Source organism: Maniola jurtina, chromosome 7 (genome assembly GCF_905333055.1).
Source record: "Maniola jurtina chromosome 7, ilManJurt1.1, whole genome shotgun sequence".
NCBI classification, from domain to species: domain Eukaryota; kingdom Metazoa; phylum Arthropoda; class Insecta; order Lepidoptera; family Nymphalidae; genus Maniola; species Maniola jurtina.
The window spans coordinates 4,026,872-4,039,980 of NC_060035.1; the positions used below are offsets into that span (position 1 = coordinate 4,026,872).

At 36.0% G+C, this 13,109-nt stretch overlaps 1 protein-coding gene across 2 annotated transcripts in view; it reads right to left on the minus strand.

Moving 5' to 3' along the window:
- The window catches only part of LOC123867151 (rho GTPase-activating protein 100F), a 63,964-nt gene that overhangs the window by 26,770 nt on the left and 24,085 nt on the right, over nt 1-13,109 (minus strand). For both annotated transcript variants that reach the window (XM_045909040.1, XM_045909039.1), the window contains exon 2: nt 271-390. In XM_045909040.1, the coding sequence (XP_045764996.1) occupies nt 271-390 (120 nt within the window). The remainder of the gene's footprint in view (nt 1-270; nt 391-13,109) is intronic.

The following is a 13,109-nucleotide window of genomic DNA, read 5'->3' on the forward strand; positions in this document are numbered from 1 at the left end:
CACACACACACACATACACAAACAAAGAAACTTTCGCCTTTGTAATAACATTAGTGTGATGTTATGTGAAGTGTGATAATATGATTGTTAGAATTCAGAATTCATATACAAGTTAGCTCTTGACTGCAATCTCACCTGGTGGTAAGAGATGATGCAGTCTAAGTGGTAGCGGGCTAACCTGGAAGGGGTATTGCAGTTTTTATTAAATCTATACCCCTTTTAGTGTGATAAGTGTGGATTTTTCGGTGTTTTAGTTTTAAGAGTAGTTACCTTCCGGAAGTCTGGCTGCAGCACGCAGGGCGGCGCGTGGTTGGCGCGCGCCGGCTGCGGCGGGCCGGGCGGTGCGCGGCCCGGCGACGCCGTCAGGTCCGGCGCCGCGCGGCCATTTTCCTGAACAAAAGATACTTCAATCACTAATAGCTCGTTCACACAGCCTGCGTAAGCGTAGACGTAGCGCGTACCATTGCGTTGTATTGTATGGAACTGTATGAAACTTGGTGCACCGCTTGTGTACAGCGTGGACGTATGCGTAACCCGGTGTGTTAGGGGTTTGCGCGCGTCACTACGCACGTATCACGTGTGCGTGCTTGGTGTGAATCAGCCTTAACACTGGAGTTTAAAGTCAAGATAGGGGATGTCTTCTTCTGTGTTGGTGTTAGCTAGCTGGCGTGCTCTGCCTATTTGGAGTGTTTTTTTTTTGTTAAAACTGACTGGAAAGCGCCATCTTGAATATTGAATTCCAGTGTTAGAGTCACCATAGCGCGTTGTTCACACAAACTTAGTTTGATTCTCATTTGAATATTAACGAATCAAACTCAAAATTTTGTAGACACGTGTCAACAAAACTCCTATGTCTATGCCTTTGGTTTGCCAGATTGCCGTAAAATAACTAGTTCCAAAGTTTCACGGGTTTCAAGATTTGCAAGTAAATTTTTGAGACCGTATATCTTTGAACTGAGTAGGTATTATAATAAAAACTGGAAAATCACAGAGCCTGAGTTGTGACGCAGCGTTATCCTACCTAGAAATCACAGTAGGTACCATAAAACCATAATATTATATAACTAGTATTACCCACCATAGAAAATTTTATTAATAGTCATTACTCACTTGAATTATTATAGCTATATAAGGCTTATATAATTCGATATAGCTAAATATCAGTTCAGAATAAATGATATTTTGGGCAGAAATGTTTTAGAGGACGGGTAGAGAGGCAATTTTTTAAACCAAAAAAAAAATGAAAACAGGACACACTAGAAAACAAAGCGTGCCATTAAAAACAGCAGCGCAAACAAAAACTGACGCTCCACACGGCATATGGAAAACGCTTGCGAATTTTATTCCAGTTTTGATGGTCTGAATGCAAAATTAAAAATACCACAGGTAGAAAGTTATATTCAACAATTGTAATATACCTAGTTCATTAATTTTTTAATTGCGGCATATGAAATATGTACAAGTCGACTACGTCCTTCGTTACTTTAGATTCATTTATCTCGCTTTATCATCAGCTGCAGTTCATCTGCAGCTGACCGGGGGTAATTCGCTAACTCAGTGTCTAACACTGAATAGTTTGATTAGATAGCCTAGCGAAACACCAAGCTGGTTGGTATATGCACGGACCTTTTTCTAACAATTAAGTAGAAGATTATTAAATAAGGTGTCTAAACAGACAGGAAAGTTTGAAATCGCCGCAGTCGCTATAATTGTACCTTTAGTTTTGTCAGATATAAATTAGAGCTAGGGAAAGACACTTAAGTTTTGAATATTTAAAGCAGTTTAAAGATTCATAATAATATAAGTTCATAATATCTACTATTTTAATTATTATGTTGTACATCTAGATACAAATAAAAAACATTTCTTTTAGATAATATAGGTACCTATGTCGACCTCACAGGTCGACCTCCATTCGCATTGCATTACATGTAAATGGAAAACACAATAAACGTATGAAGGGATCTTTTTCCTTGACTCGTAAAATGAAACTACGTTAGAGATCAGAGATAAATCTACATAATATATTGGATTTGTATGCGTGATTCTTATCCGTAACCTCACTACAACTTTTCAAAATATTTTTTCAGTGACTTTATCCCTCCTTTTCTATCTGTTTTCTTGTTGGAATGAAACATTTTCCAGCGGTAAAAATCAGCCCATTTTTATTTTCACAATGCAATGCAAGTGATGCCTGTCGTATCTTTATTAAAATGATCGCTTCAGTGCCAGTGTTTAAAATTGTCGACAGGTAGGTACTAAAAAAGACAGATATTATACTTTTTATTCAAATATTTATAAAATGAATGAATGAATATACTTTACAAAATTAATATAAAAAAAAACACTTACAAAACAAAACAAAATATAGGCAGGTGGGTACAATAAAATTACTGTCACTAAAAAAAATTAAGTTTTTCATTCTTCTGCATTCTTATACTAATACTTAAACACCACTACATTATTATCTTATAAATCCAACAACCGACAAAGTGTTACCTGTTATGAATAAAGTATTTGACTTTGACTTTGATTTTGACTATAATAAGTATGAATTATAAAGAAAACATAGCCAATTCTTTTCACCCGTTAAGATCGTATAAGTATATCTGTGGGAACGCATAGAATTGGGCGGTCGATTACGGGGGGAGAGCGGGGTGAGACTGAGCAGCGGGGCGGGGGGTCCCTGACCTACTTCCCTTCCGTACGCACGAGGTCACTGTACTGCAGCTGCAAGATCCCGAATGCCGCAAAGGTGACTGGACGGTCTCGAGCCAACGAGTGCTTTTATCTATCGTCCACGATGATCTACTTTCGTTAACCTCTGGGCTACATGCTAAAGAATGGTTCAAAGTTTAAACAAGTTAAGTTTTGATCTACAAAATTTTAAGCCATTTTTAAAGTTTTGTAGTAAAAGAATTGGTCAAGTTGACGCGAAGAGTTAAAAGAAATAACACTTTTTAATTTTTTCTAAATTTCATGGCTTGAAATGTTTATTATTTGTTATCATAGCGGCAACAGATTTCTGTTATATGTTTCACACATTTTGTGAAAATTCCAATTCTCTACCTAGTTTACAAGATACAGACAGATAAGTACCTTCGGGTACGGCGGTACCCTAGAAAAGAACTTGTAACGTTCGTCATGATCATGACGTATCCCCGTCCAATGTCTACCCGTTTGACACAGCAATTCAAAAACTTATAAAGCTCATAATACAAACTTGTTATCGCTACTTCACTTAACGATAGCTTTTTTGAAAAACTTTAACTTTGAGTATACCTATTTCTAAAATAACAGTGTTAATTTTAAACCCTATTTCTAAACCTAGAAATGCAGCTCAAGGCTTGACGTATTTTAACTGAATATAGGTGACCTAATCTAGTCTATAGTTGAATAGACAAAAACGGTTGAAGCTGAAATAGCTTAGCAAATCTGACCGGCGGTAATGCCTTTGAAAGCTTAGCTTTAATTGATGGTTTTCATTAAAAGCATGACTATGGTCTTAACGGAGAAATTATATAATAGGCATGTATTTTGTACTTAGAGTTTACCGTCCGGTTTCAATATTCAATCTATCTTTAATTTATCGATATTATAATTTACTTGCAATGTAAAAAAATTGCATGGTCTTTTGTGAACAATAACAACGTTCCTAAATAGCTTATCATCAGATCACAGATAGATTGAATATGAGACGCGATGGTGGTTTTAACCTTACTCAATAATTAAGTATTAAGTATACTTTGTAATTTGGCTAGTAATAAAATACCTGTCTACTTGGTGAAAGGTGAAAGTTCAAGATCAATTTCAAACCTTATATAACCTTCTTACTCTATTTCTTACTAAAGGTAGAAAATGATATACTTACCTAAATAAATCTAAAACAATTAACATATACACGACACGAAAAGCTTATAAGAAAGAATGTTTCAATTATGAACTTACTCGTAGTAAAACTGAGTCGTTAACTACAATAAAATTGTTGTTACATGAATAATAAAAATAATGAAATAAAATTAAGTTAGTTACGAATCACTGACTATTTTTCCAAACCTACTCCAAAACAAAACAAAACCAGTGCAACTGAAAAAATAAGGGATAACGGGAAAAAATATATTATAAATTTTATCTAAAAGAAAACTAAAAACATCAACATCAATCCTACTTTACTCTCAGAACAATAAATATACGAATAAATTGCGCAAAACAATCTAGGACAAAAGAGTTCACAACAATTATGATGCCACAGTTTTGAACAATGCGAAACAAAGTATAAAAGCAGACTCATGATTCATATCGTATTGTTGATTCAGTTTTCCCCAACCTACTCTACTGGCGCATCGAAGTTAAACTGGTAACGCTGCTATCACAAAATATTTATAAAGTTAGGGCTGATTTTTAACCCCGACCAAAAAAGAGGGATGTTATAAGTTTGACGTGTGTATCTGTGTATCTGTCTGTGGCATCGTAGCTCCTAAACTAATGAACCGATTTTAATTTAGTTTTTTTTGTTTGAAAGGTGGCTTGATCGAGAGTGTTCTTAGCTATAATTCAAGAAAATCGGTTCAGCCGTTTGAAAGTTATCAGCTCTTTTCCAGTTATTGCTGTAACCTTCACTTGTCGGGGGTGTTATAAATTTTTAATTTACACTTGTATGTTATGCTATATTTATGTATTTGCTTTTAATAATAATTAATTATGAATCCAGAAGAATTTTTGGATTTACAATAAGCATTGAGTAAAAACACAGGCTAATAGTTGAATTGCTGTCTGCGGCCCAGGTGAGAGCGGTTGCGGGGTTCCTTGTTAATTACGGAACCTTAAAAAACCAATCAAGTGCGAGTCAGACTCGTACACAAAAGGTTCCGTACCATCGTACAAGATTAATACTTTTAATTTTTTTTTAATTTACAGGGCAGCCATTTTGAAATACTTATTATTTATTATTAAAGTGGCAATAGAAATATCTACACACTCTATGAAAATTTCAACTCTCTACCTATTATGGTTTTTGAGATACAGCCCGCTGACAGACAGACGGACGGATAGCGAGGCTTAGTAATAGGGTCCCGTTAGCACCCTTCGAATACGGAAGCCTAAAAAGGATTAACTGAAAAAATAAAGACAGCAAACGCCAATTTTATTTTCCCCAAGCCCACTATGTACCTATACTGTTGCATCGAACAAAACCGGTGTAACTGAAAAAATACGATTATACGTCGGAGCCATCAAACGTGACTTTTCACCCATTTCCGTATGCGAAGCAATTACATACACGAGCTCTCTCTGCCCGCGTTCCTGTAACGCCTAGTCACTAGTGCATTTCTAAACGGATGTTGTGTTATTGGAAAATCTGTTCTATTCCCAATGAATAAGTCTCGCTTTTCATTGATTAGCGGTTTAGTATCTAGATGTAATCCACGTAGAACATAAGACAATGGGTAGGGGTTAGTGAAAAGGGTGATGAGAGGTAATAACGCATATAGGTAGTAGTTTTTGTAGATACCTAAACCGACCTTAAATTTGGACTATATTTTTCTCTCGTAGAATGTCTCTCTAAAATGGAAACCCAATTACTTAAAGTGAAACATTAGTAAGTAGTTAAGATAGGCGAGAAATAAAAGCGCTTACTTTAATCGTTAAAAACTATCGGACTTTTACTACCCATAAACAACTAGCAAAACAAAAGTCGCCAAGCGAATAAAACCGTTTAACAGCCAATCGTACATAAAATCCGTGGACGGCCTAACATAGCAGCTAGATTAAAAATACAAGAGACAGGCAAGACGGGGCAGTAAACAAGATAAAGTTGAAAACTAAAACTACTCTTAATAAACGCTGAAATATACTAACATTGTTTTTTGGTCGCTTGGTATATGTATTTTAATATAGCACTTAGTAAGTTATTTATACATATTAATTGACTCATAATTTTCTCCTCTTTCATACGACATCCCAGACAGAAACAAGCAACAAGACACAACAGAAAAAATATTCACAGATTGTATTTTTTATATGTAACGTCCGCCATATTTATTTTGTTTGAATATAATGTAGCCTTTGTCTCCCGGACCATAATAGCAAATCGATTGCCACCTCGCTCATCAAAATCAGTTCAGTAGTTTAGACGCTGGTGGAACATCTATAAATACAAACATACATTCATACACAGATGGCTAAAATCATAATCCTTCCTTTTGGCTTTGCCGTAGTCGGGTAAAAAGAGACTTGGGCGAGAAATCGATGGGCGGCAGACGACAAAATTTGTAGCCTATCTCATCACCCGGACCATAACGAATTACGAAATCTCATTCACCAAAATCGGCTCTGTAGTTTAGGCGCTACTGTGAAACATACACAAATACAAACATACACACATAGACTGCTCAAATCTTAACCTTTCCTTTTAGCTTATCGTAGTCGGGTAAAAAGACGCTCGGGCGGAGAATCGATGGGCGGCGGACGACAACCGTACGCCTAATCGATATACCGTACTACTAGCCTGAATGGGGTGCGCGCGCCGGTTCCCTTACGTAACGCGCATATCAACACCTGTTGCTTTACTACCACCCAGTTATAACCCAGCCACACTAAAAAGCCCCGCCCGTCCACTACACCCGTTTATTTGACTCCCGTTCCAAATTTAGGCGGGTAACCGATGTCAATGCACTGCTGCAACCTTCGCTGCACTCAAGGGTAGTAGTGGCTAGTGGTATGATAATGATCTTCGTTACTTATTGGAAGTCTATAATGAGCTCTTTATTATCTCTGTTGCATAGTTTAAATATCTGCTATCTTGTATCATCAAGATTTTATCTGATACTAGCGACCCGCCCCGGCTTCGCACGGGTGGACACTACCACGAAAAATCCTATCTATTTTCCGGGATAAAATATAGCCTATACGGATTCGGAAGAATCCCTCTAAGTAGTGGTAAAAGAAATTTTGAAATCGGTTCAGTAGTTTTTGAGCCTATTCAATACAAACATACAAAAATACAAAGGTTTCCTCTTTATAATATTAGTATAGATTAAAATATGCATTAGTGGTTTATAGATCGAAAATCATGATATAATTATGTCAGGAACCATGTAATATGCTTCGATCATATAATATGAAACCAATGGTATCGCTACTCGCTTCATATTCATAGATTAGCTCATTGAACCCTTTTTTCCTCTAGAGCTACGAGAGATGAACATAGCTATGAAAATGGCGCTATTTTATTCTCTCGAATGTAATTATGCCTACCATAAACCCATTACGTTCATACAACACATATACATAGCATACATAATTCGTACTCGGTGATGAGTAAGACAGAAGATAGAAAACGCAAGACTAAAAGAGATAGCGCTCTCAAATGTAACCCAGGTATCGTAGTTCTAAGACCACTATTATATTCTACATTAAAAAAGAAGTAGATACGTCGTATCTACGCCTTTTTTTCGTATGTAGAATAATTTCGCACATTTTCTCACTACTTACTCATAATCATTCAAATCAAATCAAATCAAATTTCTTTATTGCGAATTTGGGTAAACAGTGGAGATGTTACAAAGACAAAAAGGTACAGCCAAATTCTGCTTATAAGCATGCAATATGTTACATTAAATTAAATTACATAAATTTACATTAAATAAAAACAATTTAAGTACCAAATTAAAAAAAATTAAGATACATTTAGGTCACACAAAAAAACATTTAAATAATAATAGCAAAATGTCCAAAATTAAAATATAGTTATAACTTTTCTGAGAGGTAATCATTAATTGAGTAATATGTCTTTTCTAATAATAGTTTTTTCAATTTTCTCTTAAATAAAGGAAGTTCACGGGTCTCAATTATGTAGCTGGGCAAGTGATTATACAAAAGTGGCCCAGTGGAGAAAAAACTTTTAGAAAAATGAGCAGTTCTACAAGAGGGGTTATCATTTCATAACTATTGAATTGAAGCGGACTTTCTTTGATCTAAACCAGACGTCTACGGGTTTTCTTGAAGAACGTCATGCGGTCATGTCTTTTGAATGCGTCCTCAGACTCCGTGTATATATTGCAAGCCTACATACCCGTAGGTACGTCTATATTACGTATAGTGCAGTATAGTGTATATATGAAATTATACGAAGGGGAACGAAGCCTCGTCAAGGCTACACTGTCTACTGTCTAGACGTGTTTCCTTAGTAAGGGTATTTTTATATGGGTCCGTATTACTAACGTTGCTTAATCCTTTCTTAAGATATTATGTCCCTTTATACTATATACATTGTTGTTGTGGTACTGTTGTGTTCAAGTTGATTGTAAAGATTTGTTCTGTTGTGTAAGCAGACTTTCCCTAACCTGCCCTAACAGTGTTGTATGGTATTGTCTGCATTCGCATTGTCGTATGCTAAATTGTACAAAGTCACAACGTGAGTCTCTCGTTGCTCCGTTGCAACGCGATTGTAGGACAAACCAACGAACCAGTAAATCAACAAACTAACACACTTTTGCATTTATACCTAATATGGGTAATTGGGTATATGATCACACTAATATTATAAAGGCGAAAGTTTGTATGTGTGTGTGTGTGTGTGTGTGTGTGTGTATGTTTGTTACTCCTTCACGCAAAAACTACTGGACAGATTTGGCTGAAATTTGGAATGGAGATAGATAATATCCTGGATTAGCACATAGGTTACTTTTTATCCCGGAAAATCAAGGAGTTCCCACGGGATTTCAAAAACCTAAATCCACGCGGGCGAAGTGGCGGGCATCGGCTAGTATAATATAATATAGTACAATATTCATTCCGATGCCGGGCACGCACCTTTAAGTTTTTTTTTTAAATTAATTAATTAAATACCTAGCCATGAGTCACAATTCGATCACAATTCATGCAACTGAATCAAAATAACAACGAAATAAGTTTAAACATAACTTTGTTTGTAAGACAAGTGTAAATTAAAAATGTATAACACACCCGACAAGTGAAGGTTACAGTAACTAGTAAAGAGCTGATAACTTTCAAACGGCTGAACCGATTTTCTTCGATTATAGCTAAGAACACTCTCGATCAAGCCACCTTTCAAACAAAAAAACAAACTAAATTAAAATTGGTTCATTAGTTTAGGAGCTACGATGCCACAGACAGATACACAGATCACAGAGAGGTACACACGTCAAACTTATAACACCCCTCTTTTTGGGTCGGGGTTAATGAAGGAAAATATCGTGTGGTAACGTGCCACCTAATGTTTATATTGTTAAATATGTACATCAAGTCTGCCAATTTATAGATTATGGCTTCAACCCTTCTGATTCCTTCAGTCTGAGAGGACTCCGTGTGGTGTATGGCCTTATGATGATGATACGGAAAATAGCCTAAACTAAAAGCTCATTGGTAGAATTAGCTCATCACTGGGACACTTGAAAGTTCTTTATTAAAGCCTGAAGGACAGTCAGGTATTACGTCATCGCATCAGATCACAGTGATGCTATCTAATAGCGGTGCTGGCGCCAGTCTAGACGACTGGGACCTAGAATATTGTGTCAAGGACTCTGGAATTACGCACATTTTAATTTTCTCGTCTTTCTCCTATAAATTGAAGTCCGCTATAATTGAAAAGATCGTTTTTCAAAAGGTTCTTTGGATTTTTCTTGAATCTCCCGAAGTTTAATTGGGACTTTCAAAAGAAATTGAGATATAAGTACATTTGAAGTGAAACGCAATAAGCATCGTCATCATCATCATCTTTCGAAACGCAATTTGGTTTTCATCATACGAAAAACTCTAATATATATTTTATATAAATTATTTAAAACTAGCTTTTGTCCGCGTCTTCGTCCGCGATACATGTATATTAGTTTATACATCTTGGAAATAATGTAGCTATATTTATCAGTGAAAGAGAAAGAATACTTTTAAAATCGGGTGAGTAGACCGTAATTTGGTCTGGGTGGATTTTTTATGCTCTAAAATAAAATTATTAATATCGGTTGGCAAAAAAAAACATGGTAAACAATGGTATTAGAAAATGTATAGAAAATCTTATTTACATTTTTTTAACAGTAAAACAGACCTTTGCTAAATGATGAAAATAATAGAAATATAATGTAGAAGTTAATAAGGCAGATAATAGAAGGAAACCTTATTACTTAGATATTCATTCAACTTCCACAAGGTATATCAAGTGTTATCAAGTTATAGGTAAAGCGTGTATGAAAGCTTATTAATATTCTGCAGAGCGCTTAACCTGCAGCCTCTAATGACTTGATTTATAGGGTGCTTCAGTTAAACACTAGGTATAGCTGCATATTACATAGACGCAGTGAAATACGGCGAGTTTATTATTCAAGTAGATGCATAGGTATTCTGTTTGTTAGATAAATTAGATAATGTACAATTGTTTACTTACTTCAATAATTGTATCTTTTGTAACATGGTCAAAAAAGATTTATTTATTCATTTATTTATATATTAATTATTTAGGTACTAGCTGTGCCCGCGACTTCGTTCGCGTGGAATAGTGACTTTTCGGGCAGCATTCCTTATGGCAGCGGCGCGGCTCTCAGCGCGCTTTATATAGCCACGGACGCTCAGGCGCGAGGCGTGTAGTACGTACTCTGTACGTTAAAAATGTTCGCCGTGATTCATTAAATTGACATAACTTTTTTATTTATGAACCGATTGACATGAAATAAACACTAAATGTTAAGTGAAGCTTATTACAATATATTAGTGAAAACCGTATCTAAATCGAATAAGCCGTCTCTGATATTAGCGTGCACAAACACGCAGACAAACAGACAAAAAAAATTAATTACAATTTCGGGTTCGGCATCGATATAATAACAACCCCTGCTACTTTTTTTTTATATATTTCAATTGTACAGACACCACTTTTCTACAATTTTATTATATGTATAGATAGATTACTTACTGATCACTATCACTAATTATAAAACAAAGTCCCTTCGCTGAGTTTGTCCATATTATAAATGCAAAAGTGTGTTTGTTTGTTGGTTTATTAGTTTGTTCTTCAATCACGTCGCAACGGAGTAACGGATTGACGTGATTTTTTGCATGGATATGGTAAAAGACCTGGAGAGTGACATACGCTACTTTTAAGCCTGGATAACCAAAGAGTTTCCATGGGATTTCTACAAACTTAAATCCACGCGGACGACTTTAATTAACGTTCCGAGAGATGTACTCGTATAGTAATCTATGTAATCACTGTACAGGTTGGGCAAGTGCATTAGCCGGTTGCGGTGGGCCAACATGAACAAGGCTCCTTGAAGCGTTTTCCAACATTAGTAAATAGAGTTCCTTAATTGTAACCCGTAAAAGGGGCTGACTCACCTGTTACCCAGAAACAAAGCACTTAATCGCCTCGCTGACTCACAAAGCCTCAAAATGTACCTAGTGCGGTATTCCCTGAATATATTCACATTACTGACACCTACCGCAGAGAAAAAGGAAACTCTAGATGGAATCATTGCGCGAAAATGGGACAGCTCTTACAAACCAGAGGGTGATCAATACATTTCACAATCACTTCAATTTACATTTGCGCAGTGTTTGCATAGCAATCTTGACTTGAGGCAAACTAAGACTCAAACGTCAGCTCGTATGTCTTCTCAAAACTTATGGTTTGGATTGTGACTCCCTTTTCGGTCGGGTTGGGGTTGATAAGACAGCCGGTGAGTCAGGACTTTTCTTTATTTGTATGCTTGGATAAAATTGCAATACTATATGAACAAGATACCTATTGTTTATAATATTGGATCTCATGGAAGTGAATTCTTAATGAGAATAAAGTTTCTTTAACCATATAAATGTTAATTACGGTTTTAGGTACTCGTACATCTCAATCATGAAAAGCTAACCCAGTATTTGTGCACTGCACATTTATTATATGCACCACCTCGCAATCCGGTTTAGTTTATTGAATTCGGCTTCTCTAAGCCGGCTTCATGTTCTAGTACCTACCCCGTTTATTTTCCGTCTTTTCATTTTAGTCTATGATGTCGACCGAGGCAATACACATGGATTTAAAATTAAATATTCCACTTATTAAACTAGTACCATGAAATGGTATGGAAAGGTCAAGTAAGCAATTAAATTTTATGATAGTAGGGTCATAGGGTGTAATGAAAAAAATAATTATGGTTTGCGATCTTATTGCTCTATACGTGCTAGGATGAAGATATTATGGTTTATAGTTTCTTTATAGTTAGATACCTACCTCCTATATTAAACTCTTTTTTGCTAAGCTTCTAAAATTTTACCGACACCTGCAAATTTTATAATGAAGTTTTACTTCCAAAATTGTTTCATGAAGTAACTTAGGTAAGTAAGTAGGTAAGAACCTACACGTTTTAACTGCCAAAGTCACCCCATACTCGTGGTCGAAAGACATTTTTGGAACTCGTTTCGTGTCCGCCTACAAAGTTCATACAGATACTTAGGGTATTTCCAGTGGAGTTTATGAAGACTGCCTCAATGAAAGGATTGGTTGTAAAGTAATCGATCGTTATTCTTCTTCAGACCGGGTTTTTTTCTGGCATCTAAGTATACCTACCTATGTAGCTGTTCGTTGTACATCAGTCATTATTAATACTTAACTAGATTGTTTCTGGGGCTCTACTAATGTTTTAATTAATTTGACAGTTTCATACAAGTTTTATATGAAAATGTCAAAACAATATTAAAACATTACTACTTAGTAAGGCCCCTGATCTACACAAAATCTATTTTTATTTTACTTTCTATACCTACTCAACCGATTGAGCTGTACATTGATCAGGCAGCTTCTCCTTTTGCCAACCATATGTTACTGTAACCTTCACTTGTTGGGGGTGTTATACATTTTTAATTTATTTCTCAATACCTTTCGTACGGTCTCCAGTAGAGATACATGCCATGGGGCAGCATGTGAAGAAAGTGATATCTCGAGCAAGTCACGATCCTCAAAGCTAATGAATCTACGCGAGGAACAATCTGCCGATATAGCGAATCGAATACGAGACTTCTTGCTTGACAGTCGATACAATCTTAAGGCTTAATGGCTGACAAATTATTCCCGGGCTCCCCACAGTTTGCCCAGATGAAAGGTCTTTGAG